We start from the raw sequence: 27,467 nt of genomic DNA, 5'->3' as shown, positions 1-27,467 counted from the left end.
GCTGCACCTTCTGAAGCCCACACACCTAGAGCCCATTCTCCACAAGAGAAGCCACCACAAGGGAAGCCTGGGCACCACAACAAAGAGGAGCCCCCACCTGCCATAACCAGAGAAAGCCTGTGCAAAGCAACAAAGACCCAGTGTAGCCAAGAGTAAATAAGTAAGAGAATCCATCTGTCCATGTGAAGGTTGCAGGTTTGATCCCTGGTCCAGGAACTAAGACCTCACAGGCCGTGGGGCAATTAAGCCTGTGTGCCACAACCACTGAGCTTGTGTTCTAGACCCCACGCACCGCAACTCCTGAGCCCACATGCTGCGACTGCTGCAGCCCCCGTGCCCTAAAGCCCACGCTCTGCAACAAAAGAAGCCACCACGATGAGAAACCCATGCACTGCAACTAGAGAGTAGCCCCTGCTCATCACAGCTAGAGAAAGCCACGCACAGGAACGAAAATCCAGTACAGCCAAAAATGAATGAATAATACACAACAGACATCTTTTCAGTATCTTTTTAGATGCTCAGCCTCCGTGATAACCAGAGGAATGTAAAAAACATAATAGTGCAAGACACCACTTTTCATCCACTGACTCGCAAAAATGAAAAGCAGAGAAGCACCAAGTGAAAGACTGAGTTAAGTTCAAGGCCAAGGTCCACGGTCAGCTCCCTAAGGCTCCCTCAGCAGTTCCCATTAGGGGCCTTTCTCCACCTGGGAAAGGGTATGTGGCCAGCGCATGTCTCACAAGTTTCTAGGAATTAATGACACATGGAATCCTCACCTCCACAAGCCTGGGGACTGCATTGCATTCCTTGGTCAAAAGGGTTTCCAAAGTCCCGGGCAGGAATCCACTCTTAACAGCAGCAGCAACTGTCCAGAGCGTCTGGCTCTGAAAGGCCCCACATTGTTCCTTGTTGTCTTGGAACTACTCTCCCGAAGTCTCCGAGAGTCTTGGAAATCCAGGCCACTGTTTTAGGCTTGTCATACAACACTCTACACATATTTACCCAGAGAGAGACGAGCCCTGGGTCTCACCTCTGCTTCTCTGCCTCTGCCCTCAAGCTCACCCCAACCTGCCCTCAACCTCTGCCCCGGTTTAACCACACCCACAGTCACCAGCCGCATGAGACGGGTGGCCAGATGCCCTCAGCAGAGGGCCCAACACCACACTCAGTGCTTGGTCACCTGCCCCTTTTTCTTGCCTTGATGGTCCTAACTGGCACGATGTCCTGGGGTTCTAATTCAGCACCTGGCACAAAGCAAGTGCTGACTTGCTGATCAGCCTATCCAGCCCTAAGCTTTGTCTTAATCCCCTAGCATACTGTAGACTGTGACAGTCTCACACACAGGGACAGAACTACCCCCCTCCCCAGACTGTAAGCTTCCCACCGACAGGACTACCCACTCCAACTCTGAGCCCCCCACTGACAGGGCTCCCCCCTCAGACTCTGAACTCCTCACAAACAGGTCACAGCTTTCTCATATTTTTATTCCAGCAGGCAGTTAATATGTGTTCAGTTAACCAAAGGGGAAAAGTCATTATCAAATATTCCTTACAAAACCCCCCACCACCCCATTTTCCCTCCGTCCTCTTTTTTGCTCCCTTTCCCAACCCTCATTTCCCTCAGGTTCCTCCCTACAGTTGTCTCTTTAGCAGCATTTCTTTTTTTTCCATTCCAGTCTGTTCTCTCCTATTCCATTACTAAATTCAGGCAAACCATCTCTCCCAAGGCCATCACTTCTGTCTGATCTAACACTGCATTCTCTCTGAATCCATCTCCTCCACGGGGCCAAGTTCTGCAGAACTTACAACACCCAGGAAATGACTCACCCACTCAGGACTAGAACATCATGATCAACCACGCCACTGCCCTGAAGTGTGGGTTTGTAGAAGGATTGTCAGTGGAAGCTGGGCCATTTAACCCACCCAAGAGACCTCAGTGGAGCAGTGAGAACAGGCTACCTGTTCAAAGCCCTGGCAGGTGGGGAGGGCAGAGTAGGAACCGCTTCAGTGGGTTTCTGAGCAGCAGGAGGCAAACCACAACCAGACACTTAACCCCATCGCTCACCAGCCATCTGTGTGGCTTTGCCTGTAGTTACAGTTTGAGAAATAGGGGTTAAAGAGCTTCTATGTACAAACAACAGCCTCTTAAAAATGAAATTTTTCTTCTAAGTTAGCCACATAAAAATAACCTGTGGCAAATAGGCTAAAATGTGAAAATAAGTGACTTGAAGGTCAAGAACAAGCTAGAAAAAGAATAGTAAAAATATTAGCCGAAGTCACAGAATACACACCTAACCCTTCTCCATCACCACCACCATCAGCAATGTGACACCATAACCAACAGGAATAACACCCAACACTACCAGACACTTCCTTGAGCCAACCAGTGTTCTCTGTGTTCCTCGTGCATTTAATCAGTTCCTCACAATGATTCTAAAACAAAACTCAGGCACAGAGAGGCAGGGCAGGAATCCGAGCAGCCTGTCTCCAGGGTCCATGCTTCCCTACTGCTCCAGAAACAAGTCAAAGGAAAGGCCCCCTCCAGTAAGACCTCACACAGCTTGCGTGTGATCACTGAGAGAAGACACGTAATGTCTACAGGCAGCACATACACACTGGCTCAGTGTGCAAACGTGTACAACATACATCTGAGTTATTAGGAGGGAAAACTACTAAATTGTCTGAGATTTTTATGATATCTATATAGCTTACTGACAAAGGAAGAGATCCTAGAGATAAACAACTCAACAGGCAAATTGTAATGGTTACAAGTTGAAGGCCAGGAAAGGCACCTGTCCAGGGCCACAACTTCTGCAGGAGCCAACCACTGACCCTGCCAGGCGCCGTCTACACACCCAGTGACTGTGCCAGGCTCCCAACCCAGCAGTACCCCCACATCTTGACCCCCGCCCATCCAGAGGGATGCAGTACAGAAGGGGAAAAAGCCCAGCCTTCAGATGCAGACAAAAAGCACAGCTAAGAAGAAGATGGCCACACAGCAACACATATAAACACCCAGCTCTCACATTTCTATCCCTATGGTCACTGCCATAGGCCTTTTTTCCCTTGACAGTGTCAGGGGCTATGTCACTGATGATGGCATTTGTAAGAAGGAGACAGTCACAATCACAATTCTTGGATCTCCCACACACATCAATTTAAGAATATAATGTCTAAAAGACTCCTGGCACAGCGTCCTTTCCTTTTCAAAAAAGAGTAGCTATTGTTTATCAACACAATTATTAGTTAGGTACATAAATATGATAATCTACTGAGTATTCTCATAGGTGTTTACATTCCACCATATGCCAGTGCCAGTGCCAAGCTGCTTCAGTTGTATCTGATTCTTTGTGACACTATGGACTGTAGCCCTGCCAGGCTCCTCTGTCCAGGATTCTCCAGGAAAGAATACTGGAGTAGACTGCCATGCCCTCTTCCAGGGGATATTCCTGACCCAGGGACTGAATATGTGTCTCTTATGACTCCTGCCTTAGCAGGCAGGTTCTTTACCACTAGCACCACCTGGGAAGCCCATCCCCACCATATGAGGGAGTTCTAAAACACCTTTTGCTGTAGAGAAGTCAGTAGATACCTCACGAACAATGAAACAGGTGAGTCCCCAGACCCTCAATGACCGAGGGCTGACATTCACCACATTATGAACACACCCTGTGCTGGACCCAAAAATAGGGCATGATGCCTCCATGGGCACCTGTCACTGTGGCCTCCTTCCATGCCACCCGCTGCCTGTCCTGCCACTCACGTGGGGCACCAGGCGTGCAGGCATCCCTGATGTCAACAGGCCTCTTTCCACCAGACCTGGGCCTTGGCCTTCAGGAGGACCTGCTCCTGTTTACTTCTCCCAGTAGCACAGCCTCCAGTGCCCATAGCCAGGTAGCTGATTCCTTTGGCCAAGGATGTGGCTTCCCTGAGCAGTACACACCCCCAAGGTGGCCTCTGCCAGCCCAATGCTCCTGGCCACGTGCTTCAAGGGCGACAAGCGCCACCACCCAGCCACGAGGGATGGATCCAGGGCCTCTCAGGGATAGTCCATACACTTCCCTCAGCTGGAGGGCTCAGAACAGAGGAGCGTGGCCTTAAGACAAAACAAGGAGGCCAAGTGAGAATGGGGACTGTGGCATGTCTGCTGGGGTGTGCACACAGGGAAGGGGAACATGAGTGCAGAGCGGCCCCAGGACCTGTGCCCAACCCCAGATCTCTTCTTACTGCCTCCAAACCAGGCAAAGCATCCCAGCCAAGGGGTGGGGTGACAGCATGTGCGCCCTGGTTTCCCCACACGAGAACACCGTAGCAGTGTTCCTATGGGGAAATGACACGTGGAGATGAACCCCCGGAGGCAGAGGGCACCTATGGGACAGTCACTACTGAAGGATTTTCTTCAAGCAAAAGAGAACTAGGTGGCTCCAAAAAGTGATTTCCACAGGGCTAGACTATGAGATAAAACAGAACCACAGTGATTCTTAGACCAGAAAGGCATAAGCCAGACAGATCACGAGTTAGCACTGCACAAGTCCACCCTGTTGCCACCTTTCTGCTCTCCCACCCTTTTGTGTTGGTCCTGCACAGGGTCCTTGGGGCCGAGTTGGCCTTGGGCAATGCTGCACCCAGTGGGATCCTGAGATCTCACTGCCTCCCCCATAGAATTCCAGAGGACGCGCCCGCACAGCCACGCGCCCGCATAGCCACGCGCACGCCACCCACACCACTCTGCCAGGCCTCTTAGTCCTCCTTGACATCTCACACATCACAGGCTACAAATGCCACAAGACAGATCATTAAGAACCAAAGAATAGTCTGGGCCCCTTCCTGGCCCCTACAAGCCTGGGAAGCTGCAGGACAGGGAAGGAGGCGTGAGCCTGGAATGTGTGCCCTCATGCCAAGCCCTGGACGATACTGGGGGCTGTCAGCATCCTTGAGGAGCTCTGGCCTGATGGGAAAGCCTGGCTGCTGGGGACCGTTGTCTCCAATCTGGTCAGATCTCATTGCTTCCATTTACTTTGAAGAGAATAACTGTTATCTTATAGGCAGTTAAAAAAGAAGTACTGAGAGTTTCAAAAGGATATTTGGGATAGCTCCTTAGCCAACTCAGGCCTCAGCTGTACAGAGATGAGAAGGAAACTTACTCTCCCAAGAGCCAATCTGTTTGTCGCCACCAGGCCATCATTAACTGTATGTGGGAAACAGAGCCCTTGGGCCTAAGGAGCTAAACCAGCTTGGTTTGTGTTCATGACCTGCACATGTGGACAGCAGCCAGCTAAGGTCCCCGATGTCACCCACGTGGGGATCACCATGGCACATTCATGTGGGGTCATCGAGGAAATATTATTATCACAGCAGCTGCAAAGCAAAGTGCCAGAAAGTGAGCTCAGCACCTCACACCCATCCCAGTCAGGCCTTGTGCCAGCCATCCAGAGAACAATGTTGCAACCCACATCAGGGACTCAGAGAGGATCCTAACAGACTCAGAGCACCAGCCTGCACTCCTGGCCCAGCCCTGTCTTGGCCACACTCTTCTCTGCATCTCCATGTGTGTGCATGCTCCTGTGAGCATGTGTGTGTGTGCATGTGTGTACGTGTGTACCTGCACACCCATGCAGGCCTGCTGATGTGGGGAGAGGGTCTGTGCCGAGAGGCCTGGTGCTGGATCCATGCCCCATGTGCACCCCTACAGGTGATGCCTCAGCCCCCAGGGCCTGGCTCACCCTTTCTAGGTGGAGAGGAACCTGCAGCCAAGGACAAGGTGAGAGCGCCATGCACTCTGAGAAGCAGGTGTGTCAACTTTAAAACAGAGACCCGTGTGGGGTGAGGGAGGGAGGGGACTTGGGGCACTTCCAGGAGGCCACAGAGGGGGAAGGAGAGGCGGGAGCTGGCTCCAAGGCACCGTCAGCACTGACAGTGGAGGGGCGCTTCAGAGGAGGGGACACACCTGCCTCCCACCCCCTCTAAGGTTCCACTGCAGTGTGGCCATCATGCATCTTCCCTTGAGGCTGCCTAACCCCAAAGCAGCCCTCAGGGACCATGTGCCAGGGAGTCCACTGGGAGGATGGGGAGCCTAGAGGCAACCCTGGAACTATTCTACAGAGAAAATCCCAAACCCACCAGTGATAACAAGCCCAGAGCAGCCCAAAGCCTTCTCCCAGGTAACCGCACCTGCTTCTGCTCTGTGACACAGAACCATGATTCCAGGGTTCAATGGAAACAAGAGAAGTCCTCCTCACATGGCTGTTATACAGATTTACTACCATGAAAACACAAAAAATAGCAAGTTGCATTGATTACCTGGGGTTTAAACACCAAATACTGAAGCTGGTGGCTCTGTTTACGGATTGGCGCAATGCCTGACAAAAGGCTAAAAGGACAGTAACGCAATGAACTATCTCACTCAAAAGAACAGAAAATGTTCATTTGTAAACTCTGGTAAGAGACCAGAAAACAAAAGGGGATGATTCAGGCTACTGACACTACAGGACAGAAGGAAAATAAGTCAGGAGCCACTCACGGCTGCCCCCCTCCCATAAGACTAACTTTGCTCTTTCTGGAAAAATTTCTCATGAGCATATATCTGTATAAATACGTTCCATCCCAGTCCAGTGAGGGTAAGGGGAAACTCAGGTTAAGATGGGGAATTCCATGATTTAACTTTGGAAACTCCCGAAAGAAGGTTTCATTTTGGGTTTCTGTTTGTTTGCTTTGCTTCAGTTTAATTGGCATGAGAAGGATCAACGTGGACTCACCTCGGCATGAAATCCCTCGACCTTCAATAATCTGTTTGCAAACCCCACAGACTCTGGCTTTTTTAAAGGCCTTGTTCTTAAAACTGTGCAGACTCGCAGTTACTTCTTCTGGCTGAAAAAGTAAAGGGAGAAAGTGTTAGCACTTTCATTGACAGTCCGTTTGCTCTTCCTTTTCCCTTTCAAGAGATAATAAATCCAGCCGAGTTGATGAACAGCTGAAACAGGAACTTGACCAGGCAAACAGAGCAGTACAAGACAGCATCTTGCCAAGGCTGGGATCCCGGGAGCCTGGGATACCCCATCGGCACGCTTAGTGCCAGGGCCCTAGTGATGGCCCACACGCGCCCAGCTCATAATCCCCTGGGTGAAGGGCTTATGTGTAGTCTATCAGCTTCCAGACTGCAGGCTTACAGCCACCACTTCTGTGACAAAAGAATCTACATGCATGCCTAGTCTTAATGATTTTTTCTAGGGAAGAAACAATCAGCAAACAGCATGATTATAGCAGAGGACACTAACTCACTGGCCTTCCTGGCCCCTTAGCCTCTCTGAACTCATGTACTGGCAGAGAAGCTGTCATCAGACCAGGGTGACAGGACACGTAGCTCCTCTTTAAATCTGTTACAGCATTGACTCCATTACACACATAGGCACTGCAAAGACATGGACCACTCAGCCACCAAATCCACGTTTGTAGTGTTAAGCAAGGCTCACAGCTATGGCTGAGGATCTTATAAAAGTTCAATTTGCCTTTGAAACTAAACACCAATCATATTCCTATTTTCTGATATGTGACAGAGCATCCTAACATAACGGATATCTGCATGGACTCACAGAGGCCATTACTCACACCAGCATAGCTGAAATTCATTGAGAAGATGAAGTGTTACCGAGAATGGAGACAAATGGGACAGCTACTTTGGAAAGCAGCTTGACAATTTCTTTCACATATTTTTAAATCTACACCAATCTTACGACTCAGCAACTCCAGTTCTGCTGCTGCTGCTGCTGCTGCTGAGTTGCTCAGTCGTGTCCGACTCTGTGCGACCCCATGGACTGCAGCCCACCAGGCTCCTCCATCCATGGGATTTTCCAGGCAAGAGTACTGGAGTGGGGTGCCATTGCCTTCTCCGAATTCCACTCCTACAGACACTTAAAAAGTATGTCCGCAAAGACATATGTTTGAGAATGATCAGAGCTACCTTTTTAAAAAGTGCCCCTAACAGTAAGTAACCCAGATGCCCATCACAAGGAACCTGGACAAACAAACCACGGTATATTCATAAAATGGATACATACCATACATCCAAATATTCGCTTAGGTATACACAAGAGTAAGCTACTAATACATGCAACATCATGGGTGAACATCAAAAGCATTATCAGGCTGAATAAAGAAGTCAGATATGAGCACACAGTGACTGATTCTCTTTATAGGATGTTCATGAAAAGGCAAATGAACCTATCTAGTTCCTCAGAGGCAGGAAAAAATGAGGTGAGCTCTACGACTGTCTCCAAATTCCTACACAGAGAAAGATTTCAGGATGCAGAGAGGGAAGGGGGAACCAGTATACCACATGGGTTGAAGAAAAGGAGTTAAGAATTCAAGCTGAATAAGCCAGCAAGAAAGAGTTCACTAAGCAGAGCACTGGAGAAGAGAGAGTGGCAAAGAACTCCTAAGATCTTCAGAAGGGCCCTCGGAAGCATTCAGCACAGTACTGAAGAGCATGTGTGCACACACACCTGTTTGAGGAAGATACTCAAGGCTGGGGAAAGAACCTCCATTTTAGGAAACAGTGCTCACACAGAGCCGAAAACAGTCCTTCTTCCCACAGCCAGACCAGAAAAACCCAAGATTCAGGGAATATTGCATAGAAAACAGGAGGATCTTGCCTCAAAAGTGAGGAATGATTAACTATAAACTGAGCACTGCTCCTGGTCTCTCCAAGTAATTTACCTGCATTTCAGAACAAAGCTCAAGAATATCTGTAGAAATAAAAAAATACCCAACACCCAGTAAGGTAAAATTCACCATGCCTGGTGCCCAATCAAAAATTATCAGGCATGGGACTTCCCTAGTGTTTCAGCAGCTATGATTCCACGCTCCTAGTGCAGGGGGCCCTGGTTGGACCCCTGGTCAGAGAACTAGATCCCACATGGTGCAACTGGGGATCCCAACACCACAACTAAGGATCCCACATGCCACAGCTAGGCCCTGGTGCAGCTGAATAAAACCAAATAAACACTTTTTTTAAGATTATCAGGCATGCAAAACAACAGGAAAACATAACGCATGATGAGAAGAATCAGTCAATTGAAAGTGACTCTGAACTGACAAGAATAAGCACACAGGTATTAACAGAGTATGATAACTATATTCCATTTGTTCACAAAGGAAGGTAAGAAAAGATCCTGAACAAACATTTACAGAAGCAAATGTAAATAGCTGAGATGAAAAACATTGAAACACTGGATAAAATTATTAACAGATCAGACACTGCAGTAGAGCAGATTAGTGAATTTGAAGACATCACCACGGAAACTTACCAAAATAAAGCACAGAAAGAAAAGACAACCTATGTAAATAAACAGATAGATAAACAAACAAAAAGAGCATCAGTGAACTGTGGGACAACTTTTAGCAGCTTATAAGACCCTGAAAGAAAATGGGTGGGTGGAGGGAAATTTGAAGAGATAATGGCTGAAACTTTTCCAAAACATGAGGAAAACTATAAACCCATAGATCCATGAAACTCAAAAAAATCTCAAGCACAAAAAAATGTGACAGAAACTACATAAGGCACATGAAAACCAAACTGCTCAGATCCAGTTATAAAGAGACAATCTTAAATGAATCTATATACAAAACTGAAACAGACTCATAAATATAGAAAACAAACTTACAGTCACCAAAGAAGTATGGAGGAAAGGGAGGAATGAATTAGGAGTAGGGATTAACGAACTATTATAAATAAAACAGATAGGCAACAAGGATTTACTGTACAGCACACAGAAGTATATTCAATATCTTACATTAACCTACAATGGAAAATAATCTAGAAATATATATATATATATAAATTAATCACTTGCTGTACACCTGAAACTAACAGAACACTCTAAATCAACTATACTTCAACTCAAAAAAAAGAGATCTTAAAAGCAGCCAGGGAGGCAGGGGAGCACAAATTACACTCACGGGATTAAGCATTAAAATAACAGTAGATGTCTCATTCAAAAAAAAGCAAGTGAGAACACAGTGTAGCAATATAAAGTACTAAGAAAAAACTGACCAATCCAGCAAAAACACACTTCAAAAATGACGGTGAATTAAAACCTTCCTAGAATATACAAAAGCTGCAATAATTTATCACTAACTGACACATACAAGACATGTTAAAGATAGTCTGAGCAAAAGGAAAATAATATTAGATGGAAATATAGCTTTACACAAAAGAATGAAGACCACTAGAAATGATTAATTACATAGACAAATATGTAAGGTCTTTTACTTGTTACTTGAAACTCATCAGAAGATAACTATTTAAATAAAAACTAATAATGATACAATGTGAGGTTTAACATAAGTAGAAGTAAAATTTATGATAAAAGCACAAAGCTCAGGAAAGGAGAAATGGTAGTATACCACTGGGAGGCTCTCATAATATACACGAAGTAATACACTATCACTTGAAGGCAGACTGTGAGAAGCTAAAAAGGCATAACATAAACTTCAAGCAGCAACTAAAATAACGAGCTGCAGGTAATAAATACAACAAAGAAGAGAAAACAAAATTATGTTAAACTGGCAAGAAAAGAGAAAAAGCAGTAATAAAGAACACGTAAGAGAAATGGAAAACACGCAGCACGATGATAGATTTAAACCTCAATATATTAGGAATCACATTAATGTAAACAGTTTAAACATCTCATTAAAAGGCAGGGATTGTCAAATTATATTTTTTAAAAAAAGAATAGAAAAATATACAATGTTAGTGTTAATCAAAGAAAAGCTGAAATGACTGTACTAAAAACAAAATAGATTCCAGATTAAAGAATATTCCCAATGATATCCATCTGAGCCGCCAGGGAAGCCCCAGTGACATAGGAAAGCACTACATAATGACAAAAGGGTAAAAACATCAAGAGAATATAACAAAGTTACGCATTTAATAACAAAATTCTCAAAATATATGAAACAAGAACTGACAGAATTGCAATGAGAAATAGGCAAACATAAGATAGTCAGAAATTTCATTACCCCACACTGAATTGTGTCCCCACAAAATTCATATATTGAAGCTTTCACCTCCAATGTAACTATGTTTGAAGTTAGGGCCTTTAAAGAGATAATCAAGGTAAAACGAGGCCATAAAGGTAGGGACCTCATCCAACAGGGCTGGTGTCCTTATATAAAGAAAAGGGGAGGGAAACTTGGCACACAGAGGGAAGTCCATGTGAGGACATGGGGACCATACAAACTAAGCAAAGAGGGAGGCCTTAGGAAAATCCAAACTCGTCAATACCTTGATCTTGGACTTCCAACCTCCTGAACTATAAAAAAATAAACTTATGCTGTTTAAGACACCGAGTCTGTGTTATTTCATTATGGCACTCCTAGCAAACTAATATAGCCTTTCTCAATAATTAATATTATTTTTATAAATAATTGATAATTATTGCAGAAAATAAGCAAGGATACATAAGCTTTGAACAATATTATCAATATCTTGACCTAACTGACATTATAGAACATTTGACCTAACAGCGGCAGAATACACATTCTTTTCAAATGCATATGGAATGTTTAATAGACAAGTCTAAGAAAATTTTAAATCATTCCAGTTGTACTAAATATGTTCTCTGACCACAATGGGATTAAATTAGGAATCAGAAACAGAAAGATCTTAGTAAAATCCCCTAAGTATTTGGACATTAAATAACACACTTCTAAATAGTGTATAGATTAATACACCGTGGCAAGGCACTGCTATTACAAACTTATTTACATGTTTGTTTCTTTTTTCAAGAGACCATATACTTTTTGATAGTAGGTAGGGCTCTTGAACTCAGTGCTTACAAAAGAGGAATGAAGGTGCTACTATCGTGAAGTCCATGACATTGGCAGGGCCCTTCTGTGCTATAAATAACCAGCACTGTTCTACAAATGGAGCACTAGGGTGCAAGCTCAAGACCCCGCAGCCAACGGATAAGGAATATGGGCTCAGACCCAGTCTCCACCCAGGCCTCATGCTCAGACAGGAGTAGATTCAAGTAGCTGACACACACAGCCCTCTGTCATAATCCCCCAGCTGGCACACACTTTTCCTCCCTTATATTTCAGTTATTTGTTTACAGCCGTCTCTTTTGTGTAATTTCCTACAGGCAGGACACCAGGCTCTTATCTATTTTTCTTCCAAGGCCCTGCACAGTGCCTGGCACCCTCAATTAATACTTGTCGACTGAATGAATTGGCTGTATTCTGTGAGCCAACAGGGGATACTGTGACGTTTTATTCCTTACAAATACCTTTATTACAACCAGGGAGAAAGAGGCACTGTGTTCCTGTGGTTTTTCTGCCGGCTGGGCCACAGTTAGAAACCTGGAGGAAGGAAACAGCAGAGGTGCTGTGTAGAGGCCGAAGCCATTTCAATGGCTGGATGGTGGAGGAATTCATTTCAGATAGTGTAATAACATCTGCTCACACTTCATCTGTACATAACATCTCCATTGTGAAGTGAGCCTAGACGGGATTAGGCTGCCTTTGTTTTCACCTGATACTGTGCTTTCATTTCTCCCAAAGAGGCGGGCCCAATGAGTGCATGGGGAACAGGGGAGGCCGAAATGCTGAAGCATTTAGCAGGCTCAGTTCAGGAATCTAAATTGCATTTAATTGTTAGGAGCAGACAGTGGGAAGGGTAGAGAGCAAGGCTGCCAGTTCCACAAGGACTCCCTGAGGGGTTCAGGGTAATTAGCGCTGGTCTTGATGGTGAGGTCTCTTTTTAGAAAGAAAAATCTCTGCAAAACTGAGCGAGGAAGTGCTCCACAGGCGTGCAGCAGGGTAGCCTTTGCTCTGCTTTGCGAAAATGCAAAACCTCACAGTCCTCTCGGTTCAGTTCTCTAGGCTAATGTTGCAGTGGCAACAGTTACCCCCACATAGCCTAAACCAGCACAACCCAAGCCTCTTTTCCTTTCAGGAGAGAGGATTTAGGTGTGTGTTTTCTTACCTAGGAAACCTTCAGTAGCATTCAAGGGCGGCTGACGCACTCAGCAAAATCACCGAGCAACTTGATTCTGAAGTTAAACACCACAACTTCCCGCGTGAGGAGAGCGCGCCCCAAACCTCTGGAGTGATCCTGCCCAGAGATGCCTCCAACCACCAACAGCCGAAGGACCCAGAGCACAGGGGCATCCTCTGCCTTCCACACACGGTCCCCAAGCTTCTCAGCAGTAGCGTTTGATTGTTAAACTAAAAGCCAGAATGAGCACAACTCAAAGTGATGTCAAGTGGCTGACATTCTGACAACTTCTCACTCCTCAGAACCTTCTTAAGTTTCCAGTAAAACGAATGCAATAAATGCCTAATTATTCGACCCAGAGAGGGGACTGCTGAACCTAGGAGGGAGCGGCCTGTGCATCTGCTCAGTTTAAGTGAAGCGCCATGGAAGACAGTCCCAGGACCAAGCGCTGTAACACGGCCCTGGGGAACCTGCACTTCTGCAACAACGCTAGAGCATCCTCACACACCCAGTTACAGCACCCTTTTCCTTCGCAAAGAAACGCAAGCTAGAAGCGAGTCCGTGAAACTGCCAATGTCCTGCTTCCATTACAGTAAAGGAGTCCAAGGAAGTGTGTCCAAGACGGAGCTGGATTCAAAAATTAAGAGCAAAGCTGTCTCCCACTTCACGTGGGCTCACCAGGGCGCCGGCCTCCCACCAGGCAAAGCTCTGCTTTCCCTCGCTCGTCCTTTCCTGCTCAAGTAGCACCCGCACAGACGAACACACACGAGACACGCGTACATAAACAAGGACACACGCGCACTCGTGGACATACGGGCACGCGCAGTGACCCGGGCAAAAGCGCGAACATGCACGCGCAGACAAGAGTGCAAGGGCACCCGTACACACTGGCGCACTGGCGCGCAGACAGGGGTACGTGGGCACACACAAGCACGCGCGTGCACCAACCCAAAAGTGCTTCCACTTCCTGTCCCAGCTCCCAGTTCCCGCCGCGCCGGGGTCCCCGTTCCCTGCGCCCCTGCCCCTCGCAGAACGCCCACTCACCTGGCGCCGGTGCCGGCGAGCCCGCGCCCCGCGCGCGCACCCTCCAGGCGGCCCCGGGGTCAGGGCGCGCAGCCGCATGGCCGTCCGGGCCACCGCCGAGGGCCGGGCCGGGCGAGGAGGGCCGAAGCAGGCGCGGAACCCTCCCGGGCGGCGATGCCCGGCAGGTATGCCTCCTGGGCCCCTGTGTCTGGGAGTCCCAGAAGTTCGACCCCGGGAGCCCTGAAATGAAGCGGTCGCCAATTCCAAGTCCACTGGGTCGTCAGGAGTCAGATGCCGCGAACAAAAGCCCAGACGAATGAGCGCACGGCCCCCCGGCGCCCCTCCATCTGACACGAATTAGCGCTCCCTTCCCCCCGCCCCAGACCGCAGCTCCGGAGAAGAGGAAAAAGGTTTCTCCGCCAAACCCAGGAAAAGTGGCGAGGAAACGCCTCCTAGGACAGGGGTGGGGGGCTAACCCTCCATCGCCCTCCAACGCCCTTGGCCCTCCCACTGGATTACCCCCGCCTTTGGCTTGAGTACAGCGTTACTAGGATTTCAGACCTCTCCAAGAATGCAGACCCAGGGACTTAAAATCAAAAGCGGCAGGCTCTCTGGCTTTCGGGACTTTAAATCTTGTATACTGTCCAGTAAACTTGCATCTGTACTGGTCAGTCTCACCGGTAATCTGTACTGCTAGCAAACAGTGGCTTTGAAGTGGAAAGAAGGAAAACTCTAATACAGAAAGGTTCTCTTTCCAATTTGCCTCTTCAACTAAGAAAAACAAGGAGCAGCCTTGCCAAAGTGGGATGAGAAGCAGGTAGATGTTCCAGCAAGCTCAAAGGAAATGGCCATGGGGCCTTGCGTAGGAACCTAGGGTCTGGGATCCACGGCACCCCTCCCTCTCCTTACTATCCAGAGAGCCATCCAGCTCCCAGCAAATCACATCCGAGTTCCCTCTCTGGGTCTGTGATTTTAGAAGGAAATTAAAAACTTTTTAATTTATTTTAAGAAGATAAAGGTGACTGGGATGGTGGGGACAGGGTCTCACATGAAGAGGAAGCCGGACACCTGGAAAGGGGAAGGGTCCCTTAGCCTGAAGCACAGCCCAGAGGGGGAAGGTGGGCCAGATCCACAGACAGAATGGCCCTTTGCCTGTCAGACCCCACAAGACCGAGTCGTCTTGGGCAGGGGTCCCGGACCAGTGGCTCTTAGCTCTCCACCATGACGAGCTCTAGCGACATTGCTGGAAAGGGGTCCCTTGACAGTGGACTTGTTCAGCTGAGGCCACCTCCTCCCTTCCGTGGGGTCCCGTAGAGGAGGCCAATGCAGAGGAGCACGTGGCCTAGGGAGCTGGATGCTCTCAGACCTGCCGGCTCACTGTGTGCATAGCAGCACCGTGTGCTCCAGTGGCTGGGCCTGCCTCTGTGCCCAGCCCAGGGTGCAGCAGCAGTAATGCCCTGTGTTGGTCTAGTGCTCTGACTTCAGATCTTCAGCTCCGCTTGCAACTCCAAATGTCTTAGCTTTGGAGAGCAGTCTGGGTGGGCTAGACCCCAGGCCTTTATGGTTAACACATGTGCAAATTCCAGCCATCAATTCAAAGGCCAACATTAACCTCTCAGGTTCTGGCACCAAATACCCATCTTTCCGTTTCTGGGGGTTGAATAGCAAAGCTGCTCTTTGACTTTCAACCACACACCAAAAAAAAAAACAAAACCAGAAACACATCATTCTGGCTTCTCACCTGGCAGCCACCCATTCATTTTCATTTTGCCTTCATCCTTCAAATAAGAGTATATTCATCTGTCTCTATAGTCATTCATTCGTTAATTTATTTTCTAGATTTATTTATTATTCACTTTTTCTATAAAGAAGTCAAACTTTAGTTTTTGTAAACACCTCTCAGTTCTATTTCTTCATACATATCCCTCACCCCCATGTGACTGCAGGATCCCTAAGAACACACGTCTGTATTGGATTTGAGTCCCCACCATCGAGAACAAGACGGAGCCCAGAGCTATGTCTACAGGCTCAGCTAGAAGCACACTCTTCTGCTGTCTGAGGGCACACAAGGCAAACATTTTCCCAGGAATCAGCTGGATCTATCACCAGTCTCACCCATGGAACCAGCAGGAGGAACCTCAGTCCTAGCAAAAAGGTAACTTTCAACATGATAAAGCTCCTTGAACGCATGGACGGGGCTGCACACGCTACGGGGCCCTTGGAAATGATGGTCCTGAGCACCAGCGTACCTAGGCCCATGGTTGCCAGGGTGGAAGACAAACGGGTGTTTTCATAGGGACACCTGAATCTCCTCTGATTCAATTAAAAAATACATCATTCAGAAAATTCCCACACTTTATTATTAATAATAAATACATGCATGCAATCACACCTCACAGATGATAGCACAGTGGGCTATCACAACTCAGTGAGAATCAGGGATCCCAGATAGTCCACTGAAGTCCGGAACACCAGAGCCCAAGTGAACTTCCCAAACACACACCTGCCCCGCTTTGCCTCCGGGCCCCCTCTCCAGTCCCTTTTCCCTCTAGCTTCCCACACCACCACTTGAGGCAAGCTCAGCCTAGGGACCAAGCCAGCCACTCCAGCCTTGCCAGACTCACCCCACTATTGTGCTGCAAGCCTAGCCTGCCCCTGGCAAAGTGACAATCCTCCTTGCTTCTTGCTGTCCTGACATCTGCTTCTGAATTCTGGCTGCACTGAGTCCCCAAAAACAAAGGAGGTTCTTCCTCCACAAGATGGACTTCAGGGAGCCCAGGTCCAGACTTTGAGGGTAAAGCTCCAACACCAGGCCTCGGGACTGTATCACCAAAACAGACTGGGAACCCAGACTGGACTGGGGACACGAGCTCAGTAGTGAGTCCAACTCTAAGACAAGATGAGAGGTTGGCCCATCCAGGATCTCATCTAACTGAATGGAGGCTACTCCCATAGGCCATCCCAGAGCGCTGATGAGCAGCCTGTGTGCCTGGCAACACAGGGACTACAGTGACACCCTTTACCCAGCGGTGGGAATGTCTGTATGTGGCATTATGAGGGGGGCACTGAGCCCACTCATGGGACTTCAGGAAAAACAGATGACAGGTGGGCTGAGACCTAGAAGAGAGAGGGACATTTTTGAGACAGAAAAAGAAACAGGGGACCGTAAGGCAGGGTGTTTGTGTGAACGGAAGCACAGCATGCATTCGGGGCATGGATGGCAGGCAGGCAGAGTCTGCGTCCTAAGAGCAGGCGTGGAGAGGAAGGGGGCCCCACAAAACAAGCCAGGGCCCAACCCTAAGGGCAGCGGGAGTCTCTGGAAGTGAGAGAGGAGGAACCACATGGACATACTGTGTCCTGGGACCACTTGGCGAAGAAGGAGTTTACTAACACAGAAAGGGAGAACATTTCAGTGAAAGCTGTGCTGTGGGACTGGAATCAGATGCTGGTGTAACTCATGTTTTCAATGCAGAGACACAGGTACAGAAATGAAAATTAATGCAGATGTGCACATGCACGCACACACTCATGCACAGGCATGCACCCATGCACACAGAGGCACAAATAAACTCCCTACACTCCCCAGCTCTGTCTGTGGTGGGGGAGGGGCGCCTGAAGAAGCCCCCAAGAGTAGTGGTTACATGCAGCACCCACGTCTGTTTCCCAGTAAAAGAAATCGGGGCTCTCCAGAGACGTGGGTGATTTCAGATGAGTCAGGGATGGTACAAATGCCAAAAGGTAAAGGAATGCTTCCAGAATGGTAGGGCTGCATGACCAGGGGGCTGAGTCGGCCTGCAGAGGCTGTCTTGGCCAGACCTGGGACAACTTGAATATCGAAATAGTGATAATACTGGATTGTGTGTGTGTGTGTGTGTGTGTGTGAGTCACTCAGTCGTGTCCGACTCTGCAACTCCATGAACTGAAGCCCGCCAGGCTCCTCTGTCCATGGGATTCTCCAGGCAAGAATACTGGAGTGGGTTGCCATGCCCTGCTCCAAGGGATCATCCCAACCCAGGGATCGAACTCAGGTCTCTGGCATTGCAGGCAGATTTTTTATCATCTGAGCTACCAGGGAAGCCCTTGGCCCCTCCAGAAATCCCTGTTCTGCAGAGATGTCATCCCCAGCTGTTGGCAACCAGCAGAGGCTTTGGGAAGTTTAACCTAGCAAGCAATGCTCCACTGTCACAGCAGAGCCGACTTCCTACGGGTAGTCCCAAACCCAAGTTATTTCCCCACATCAGGTGTGAGGATAGAGGCGTCTCATCTGGCCTGTCCCTTCTGCTAGAGCATCCAGACCGCCCTCCTGTGTGCCTGGGAACTGGCCCCTACAGGGAGGGTGTGGTTGGAAAGGAACACTGACAGAGCACCCTCTGAGTCACCAAGCTTCATCTCTGGATTGAACCCCAGTCTTTTCATTCCTCCAGACCACATCAGGAACTCTGGGTAGGGATTCTGCCCATAAGGATCCAATGTTGCCTCCTCTGAGAGGCAGGGTTGAGATGGGCTCCAGAGGCTGCAGAAGAGACAGCGCCTCGGAGCACCCTGGACCTGCTCTACTGTGTTGTGTCTGCTGGTTTATAGTCATCACCCTGGGCCTCCCATTTCTTCATCGGCTAACAAGAAGCAGCAGCTCACTGCTGACCTCAAACAGTCCCTGTGCACTTCACCCCAAAGCAGAGGGGCTTTGGTGTGATGCCCACTGAATATTCTTCCTCCCCTGCTAAGTCAAACCAGTCAGTCCTAAAGGAAATCAACCCTGAATATTCATTGGAAGGACTGATGCTGAAGCTCCAATACTTTGGCCCCTTGATGTGAAGAGCCAACTCATTGGAAAAGACCTTGATGCTGGGAAAGATTGAGCGCAAGAGAAGGGGGCAACAGAGGATGAGATGGTTGGATGGCGTCACTGAATCAATGGACATGAGTTTGAGGAAGCTCTGGGAGATAGCGAAGGACTGGGAAGCCTGGTGTGCTGCAGTCCATGGGGTCGAGAAGAGTTGGACACAGTTTATCAGCTGAACAATGACTCCTGCTAAGAAGGGTCCCTGCACAGCCAGAAGAGTTTGGAGGACTAAGGGGAGAGGCCCCAAGTAGATAATAAGGAGAAAAATCAGTTTCTGAGAAAGATGGGGTATTTTCAACAATATGAAGTGAAGTGAAGTGAAAGTCACTCAGTCGTGTCTGACTCTGCAACTTCAAGGATTATACATTCGATGGAATTCTTTAGGCCAGAATACTGGAGTGGTTAGCCTTTCCCTTCTCCAGGGGAGCTTCCCAACCCAGGGATCGAACATAGGTCTCCTGCATTGCAGGCAGATTCTTTACCAGCTGACACTGGGGAAACCCAGGAATACTGGAGTGGTTAACCTATCCCTTCTCCAGCCAGTCTTCCTGACCCAGGAATTGAACTGGGGTCTCCTGCATTGCAGGTGGATTCTTTACCAACTGAGCTATCAGGGAAGCCCTCAATATGAACAAGTTTTAACTATTTCTGAATTTTTTTTTTTTTAAAGCAGACATTGTTTCTATTTATCATCGCCACTATGAATCTATATCTGTAGTCCCAGGATGGGTGTGAGGCAGGCACGACTGGGTCTCATCTTGCTGTGTGGAAGGTAGGACTTTGGGGTGACTCCCCCATACCTGGGTCACCCTCAAACTCAGTGAGGCCACGATGGAGCTGGGATTGCACCCAACCCCATCAACGTGTTCTCAAAGAGAGTTTAATAATTAAAATCTCCGATTTAAATTCCAACAAAAGCAAGTTTCCCAGCCTGGTATGATGCTCCTGACTTGAAGTAATCTCTCCTACACCCAGATCATGCCCCAGGATGCTTCCAGCACGTGAAAAGAGCATTTCCTATAAATAACAATGCTTGTTGCAACTCAGAAAAAAGACAGCAAAATCTCCATCCAGGCCCAGAGAGCAGGAATCAGCGTCCGCCGGAGGAAGACACTGTCTGTCCTGGTCAGACAGAAGCCACACTGCCTGGGCACTGCCCCATCACAGGCTTTCTCTGTGTGTCCCCAGGCCCCACCCCCACACACAGTAGACTGTGTGTGTCCTCCAGGAACCCAGGCTGTGCTGGATACACATTACTAGAGGAATGAATGACTATAAATCAATAAAGACAGATGCCAGGTTTTAAGGCAGTGGTCACTAGAGGCCACACCCCATGGTCACACCTGGGTTGGGCCTTGGAACTTGTGGCCTCATGTCTGCTGCCCTTTGATTTCTGATTAGCTGATTGACAATGATTCACAGCACCATTGACCCACCTTCCATTCTTTCCCCATAGTTCACTGTGTGGGAGGGACAGAGAGTTGATAAAGCCTTAAGAAAGTGGTCCCAGTGATGAGAAAGCTTGGGGTGGGGGGCACTGGGAGCCAGACTCAAGATCAGACTTGACTGTGGAGAAAATGGGGAGTCAGAGGTTTACTAGCAAAGGGGCAGGAGGGAGCAGAGGGTGGGGGATGGGAGGGGGCAGACCTCCTGCAAAACAGGCTAGCAGAGTGGGGACGGGTGTTTCAACTAGGACCTTAGTGGTGGTGGCAACAGGAAGAATGGGAGCTGACTCCAGGGGAGTCACGACCACCAAAGATGGGCTGGGAATTAAGGGAGAAAGATCTGGTTTGGTAGACCAGACTGAGACCAGGACTTTCAGAGATTGTCAGCACTCGCTGGAGGAAGGGGGCTTCGGATCTTTCATTACTGGCGTGATTTTGCTACAGTCTCAGGTGGGGTAGGTGGGGGTGGACCCCTGGAAGCACGGGTGCGGGGCTCTGCTCACTAGCTCTCCAGTCTCCTCTATCACAAGTGCAGGGGCTCAGGGGCCACCTACTGTTCAATCAGCTGACCAAGTCCACTGTACACCCACTGTGCATGAGTTTGGGATGGCCAAGGTCAAGGACACAAGCAAAGGTGACCACCCGCAAGAAGCACTTGGTCTGCCCTCCAGGAAACCTCCGTAAGGGGTGCTGCCACCCACCCTCCTCCACTGTGGGCTCCTACCAGTGCTTAGCCACCCTGTGCACACTAACACTCAGTCTGTTGCCCTTGGCAAACGAAATGCATAACAATGTCTTGACCCTTCTCCCAGCTGGCAGGGTGTAAACCTGGATGACAGCAGGTTCTCGTAGCAGCCTTGACACTCGCTCCCCTACAGTCCAGCCTCACCAACTTTTCTTCCTGTGCTAACTCCCCGGCAGACACAGAGGCTGCAAGGCACCCATCTTTAAAGATGGGCCCCCTGCAGGCTTCCCTGGGGGCTCAGTGGTAAAGAGTCTGCCTGAAAATGCAGGAGACACAGAATGGATCCCTGGTCCAGGAAGATCCCACATGTCTTGGAACAATTAAGCCCATGCACCACAACCATTGAGCCACCACTTCAGAGCCCAGGAGTCACAACTTCTGAGCCCACGCACCACAACTACAGAAGCCCGGGCACCCTAGAGCTTGTGTTCCACAAGAAAAGACGCTGCAATGAGAGCCTGCACGCCTCAACCAGAGAGTAGCCCCTGCTCGCCACAACTAGAGAGATGCCTGCATAACACGAAGACCCAGCACAGCCAAAAATAAAACTATTTTTTAAAAATTATTTAAAAGCAGAGGCATCACTATGCTGACAAAGGACTGTATAGTCAAAGCTATGATTTTTCCAGTAGTCATGTATGCACATGAGAGTTGGACCATAAAGAAGGCTGAATGCTGAAGAATTGATGCTTTGGAACTGTGGTGCTGAAGAGGACTTTTGAGAGTCCTTTGGACTGCAAGGAGATGAAACCAGTCAATCTTAAAGGAAATCAACCCTGAATACTCATTGGAAGGACTGATGCTAAAGCTGCGGCTCCAATACTTTGGCCACCAGATGTGAAGAGCTGACTCGTTGGAAAAGATCCTGATGCTGGGAAAGATTGAAGGCAGGAGAAGGGGATGACAGAGGATGAGATGGTTACATAGCATCACCAATTCAATGAATATGAATTTGAGCAAATTCTGGGAGACAGTGAAGGACAGAGGAGCCTTGTGTGCTACAGTCCATGGGGTCACAAAAAGTCAGAAACAACTTAGTGACTAACAACAACAAAAATTTTTTAAAAAGGAAAGAAAAAAAAGATGGCCCTTGTGTGACCTCCAACCACCATCATGGCTCATTTCATAATCCTCTTCCAGGGAAACTCCTTCAGGGGTTGGCTAGAGTCCACGTCCACTGCCCAGGTTCCACACCTGGGACTGACAACCAGAATTTCCTCTCCATCCGCCCAAACTGCCCACCAGTCCCCACCTATCTCATCACTCCCAGCTGCTCCTCACCCACCCCAGCTGCCAGCTCACCTGGCAGCCACCCACGTGCCACCTTTCCCTCCCCTAGTTCCCAGGCCCCCACCTCCTTCTCTTTCTTGGGTACATTCTCTTTCTTGGGTCCTGCTCTCATCTCCCTTGGACAGTCCTTGTCCCCTGAGCACCTCTTAAGTGTCCTGGACTGTCCTCTGTGCTCACTCCCCCCAGCTGTCCCCTCCAGCCTATCCTGTCATCGTTGATGACACGCCATGTCCCCTCCAGCCCTTCCCTTCTGACCTGCTGAGTCCCGGGTATCACTGGCTCCACACCTCCACTGGGCATCATTAACCTCAGCCCTCCAAGTCAGAACTCTGGGTTGTCTCCTCCCAAGTACCATATGGCCACCCTGCCAGCAAGCCCTTCGAAACGAATCCCCAAAAGACCTTTCTCTGGTCTCCATCCCCACCACACCTGGCCCCCATCAGCAAGCTAACCGGCTCTCTGCATCCACAGGCCCTGCCTTAATAGGAATCATGACTTAACGAAGCACAGCACACTCCCCAGCTTTCACAAGCACACTTTAACCAGAAAATCCCAAACTTCTGACCTTGGGCCCATAGGCCATTTGAGCCAGCCCGTGACTGCCTTGGACCTGTTCAACTCCCCTGCTCTTTTCCCACCCACTCGGTAAGCTGCTGTCTCAGAACGCTTGCACCTGCTATTCCTGCCACCTGCAACTCACCCGTGCGGCTTACTCTTCACTTCCTTCAAATCTCTGCCAAAACGTTACCCTCTCCGAGAGGCCTTGCATGACACCCTGTGGAGATAGCCCTCCCACCTCTGCCCATACTCACGCTCCTCATGTGGCCTGGTTATCCTTCAGTGTCCTTATGGCTACCTAACTTCCTGTCCTGGGGGCATTGTGGATGGGTTTACTGCCTGTCCGTCCAACAGGGCAGGGACCCCATGTGCCTGCCTGGTGTGGGATCCCCCATGCCTGAATCAGCACTAGGCACAGACTAAGTGATGAATGAGTGAATGTGCTCCTCATGACCCTTGGCAGGCCCCTCACTGACCCCTTCAGGCCTCCCCGCCGCTCAGAGCCCAGTTGCTGCATCTGACCCCTCTCGCAAGGCAGGGCGCCTACCTGGTCTCCTCTCTCCCCTCCTGCTTTCACCTGGAGGCCCTTCATCCCAAATGCCAAAACACCTCTCCCTTCAGGGCCCTCTCAAGGTGACATGGGTGAGGTCCACTGGCCCCCAGCCCATTGAGCACGTACAGTATCCTACGGTCGCCTCTCCAAGCGTGTCACACCTCATCACAGGAAGACCCGTGCCTGTTTGCTGCATAAATGAAGGCTGGAAACGGAATCAGGGATGCTACCCCGGGCTCCCGCCCAGCAGCACCCGCAGGACAGCTCAGCATACTGCCCTTTGCAAAGTGAAGCACACAAAGCAAGACAGTAGCAGCCAGACCACAGGGACCCTGTCCCAAAGCAGGAGAAGCACAAGTCATGCTTATACAGCATCTCAATCGGCAAGGCACACACAAACAAAATCTGCATCTCTTCATGGAACACATGCATGGTGTGTGCGATTCCACACAGGAACACGTTCTAAAGCAATGAGCACACGGGGAGATCAAGATTCAGATGGAAGGCCATTCCTCACAGAAGTATGCACAGCAGGAGAGACTGGACGCAGCTTCAGTATCCAATGAAGAGCCAACTCATTAGAAAAGACCCCGATGCTGGGGAAAATTGAAGGCAGGCGGAGGAGGAGATGACAGAGGATGAGATGATTGGATGGCATCACTGACTCAATGGACATGAGTTTGGGCAAGCTCTAGGAGATGGTGATGGACAGGGAAGCCTGGCGTGCTGCAGTCCATGGGGTCGCAAAGAGTCAGACGTGACTGAGTGACTGAACAACAACAAAATTGCCTGAGACAATTTGATGACACCAACACACAGGAATCTTTAAGAGTACACCGTCATAAAAAGCAGCAATCAGATCCATACTCACTGACATGGAAATACCTATGATAGACTGAGAGAGGCACAGAAGAATCTACGTGTTGATCGTTCCCACCAGTCTTTCCCCACACCGGGGGCATCTTGCCACCCCGAAGGAGAAATGGTTCTGGGGTGACTGAGATCCTCCTCCAGGTTCACTCCCAGCCCAGGAGTGTGAACTCACTCTGCAGAGGGGCAGCCAGGGCCCAGCCTCCTTGGCCGCCAAGTAAACACCAGGAGCACTCCCTGGAACACCTGGCCCCCAAAGGAGTCGACCCTTTGCAGTGCCCCCACTGCCTCTTTCTTGACAGGCAAACAGGGCCCCCTGCCACCCAGCAGACAGACAAGCCTGGGGCCCAAGCCTGGGCCCCTCTGGGTCCCTCCCCACATGCGTATCCCCCTCAGGACCCTAACCACGTGTGCATGTGCCGGCACTGGACGCCAGCAACGGACCATGAACGAAATAAGGACTTTGTCCTCACAGGGCCTACATTCCAGGAGGCAGCCAGGCAGGCACCAGAGGCAGCATACGGCATACACCAAATGCTCTGGAAAAAATTAAGCCAAGTGAAAAAGACAGAAAACCATGCCAGGGACATGTAAGGGCAGGGTGCTTCTGCATCAAGGGCGATTTGATTTTTTATAGGCAGGTGACTGAGGGGCTTCCCAGGTACTGCTGGTGGTAAAGAACCTGCCTGCCAATGCAGGAGACATAATAAGAGACACAGGTTTGATCCCTGGGTCGGGAAGATCCCCTGGAGGAAGGCATGGCAACCCACTGGGGTATTCTCACCTGGAGAAGCCCAGGGACAGAGGAGCCTGGTGTATTAGAGTCCATAGGTTGCAAAGAGTCGGACAGACTGAAGAGACTTGGCATGCATGCCTGCGCACCCAGAGGACGGAGAAGAGGCCACGGACACAGAAGCCTAAGGAACACCAGGCCCACAGGTGGAGAGGAGGCACTGCAGGCCATGCCCAGGGCAAGGGTGGCGGACAGAACGGGCTCCGAGGTAGGAAGGGGACCAGGCCAATGCAAGGACTTGACTTGTGAGAAACAGAGCTAGCCAGAGTGCTGTGAGCACAGGAGGGCTGTGATGTGACAGGGACTGGAGGGAGGGAGAGGTGGCAGCAACGTGACAAAGAGCCCCCAGCAAGGGACAGTGGCAGCTGATAGCTGGCACCAGGTGGTGGCAGGGGCCAGGACCGAGGTTCTGCAGCCCAAACCCACTCTGACGTGGAGGGTGGCAGGGTTCTGTCTTGCTTAGTGCTGATGAAAGTAGAGAGGAGACCACAGAGTGAGGGGACATAGAGACTTTGGCCCAAAACTCCAATGAGGAGACTTCCTGAACAAGACAGTTCATTGTCCAGGGAGGCACTTTGGAAAGTGATGTGACCATATAGATCAAAAACTACAAAAATGGTCATGCTCCTGGCCTTGCTCACTCAATCCCTGTGAATTCCAGTTAAAGAGGTGTTAGAAGACAGAGGTGCCAAGCAGGAAGGGGCGATGTCTTCATCGTCAGTCACAGCGAGGGGGAAACAAAATCCATAAAGGGACGGAGCCATGCGGTAACCCCAGCACCTAGGAAGAATATGCCAGTGAGCAAATCCATAACCAGAAATATTACATAGACAGGAGTCCTCACATTGCAGAGACAATGTAATAACAAAGAATATTTCTGCTAAGGCACATTAAGAGGCATTGTGCAAAGAGCTTCAACAATGTATCTTCATCCAGAAAGACAGGTGGGCGGGCAAAGTAGAAGGAAGCAGGCTTTCTTCCCTTCCTCTCTGCATACCCACGTTACAGTGTTGTAGTTGTATCTCTTGTGGTTGTGTCTTTATCATTTTCTTTTTTTTAAAGGAAACATTTAAATAGACATTGAAAAGGAGCAGCGAGCTTATTTATTTGCATACACCCCATTCCAGTCACATTCTTCTGAAACATCTCATTCATTTCTTTTTTTCATTATTTTTCCCCTGAGGTTATTTTGGCTGCAAGATGAATTCTCACAAAATAACAGGGGCTTGACAAATAAAAGAACTGCTCAAAGCATTCATGTTAACCTTGCCAAGCCAGGAAGCAGTCTGGAGTTCAGCATGTGAGTGAGCTCCAGAAATGATTTGCCTGAGGAACGAAAACAATAGCAACAACAATATCCGCCCAAAGGCTCTCTGCTTCCACTTCAGAAATCGACAGGGACTTCCACGGCGGTCCAGACTTCGCACTTCCACTGAAAGGAACACAGGATCGATTCCTGTTCAGGAAACTAAGGTCCCACATGCTGCCAGGTGCAGCCAAAGGAAAAAAAAGAGAGAGGGAAACCGACAATGACATGTGCATATACCTATACACATGTATGCATTACACACACATGCTTTGCATATGAGAATACATATGGATATGTATATATGTATACACATGCACACACGTGTACACATAAGATACTCACCACACAGATGCGTGTGTGCATATATGTGTGAGCATGAGCATGCAACATGTGTGCACAGAAATGTTCACAGATGCACATGTGCAGACATACAGCACATGTATATGCCTGCATGCATGCCTGTGTGCACATACACGCACATCCACAAAGGGGGAGGTAAGCAGGTGGGGCTTTTTTGTGAGGGGCACATTCGGATCCTCCTGAACTCTGTTACCTTCTTTTGTAAAATAAACCCCACTAACTCCTGGACAGTGAGACATTCCACTCAAAACATGGTCAACTGCAGGGCCTTCTGGAGAAACTTTTAAGTCAAAATGTGATCTTTTAAAGATTCCTTTTATTTAATCAAACAGAAGTTGGCTACCCTGAGGCAGACCCAGAATGTTTTCAATTCCCTGGTCCCAGAGCCCAGAGTCTGTCCCGGCTCTCCACAGCCACTGCTCACCCCACCTGCTCACAGCCCATCCTGGAGCATCAGGGGTCACCACAGGGATGTTCTGTGCAACCTGAGAGGACAAAATGACTTCGCTCATCACTTGCTTGAATTTCTTTTTTAACCCAATAACTGCCCTGCTATGAGCTTCTCTCGTCGGTGGGAGGACCTCTAAGCCACACTTCCTAAGCAGAGTGAAATAAGGCTTCAGCCTACTTCCCAGATTGGAGAAGGCAATGGCACCCCACTCCAGTACTCTTGCCTGGAAAATCC

The 27,467-nt window shown here is 49.1% G+C and overlaps 1 protein-coding gene across 4 annotated transcripts in view; it reads right to left on the bottom strand.

Annotated features, from left to right (window-relative positions):
• TNS3 (tensin 3) overlaps nt 1-27,467 on the bottom strand; it is a 222,311-nt gene that overhangs the window by 171,043 nt on the left and 23,801 nt on the right. For 2 of the 4 annotated variants that reach the window (XM_068973012.1, XM_068973011.1), the window contains exon 2: nt 6,755-6,866. The exons of 1 other annotated variant lie outside the window; for it this stretch is intronic. Coding sequence is in view for 1 of the 3 variants with exons in the window: in XM_068973007.1 (XP_068829108.1) it covers nt 6,755-6,866; nt 14,038-14,115 (190 nt within the window). In the remaining 2 variants the exon portion in view is untranslated. Of the gene's footprint in view, nt 1-6,754; nt 6,867-14,037; nt 14,116-27,467 lie in introns of those variants that run through there. One more of the 4 variants, XM_068973007.1, reaches the window with a different exon arrangement.

The sequence above is a fragment of the Capricornis sumatraensis genome, chromosome 5 (genome assembly GCF_032405125.1).
Source record: "Capricornis sumatraensis isolate serow.1 chromosome 5, serow.2, whole genome shotgun sequence".
NCBI classification, from domain to species: domain Eukaryota; kingdom Metazoa; phylum Chordata; class Mammalia; order Artiodactyla; family Bovidae; genus Capricornis; species Capricornis sumatraensis.
This window is presented reverse-complemented; position numbering and strand designations above follow the sequence as displayed.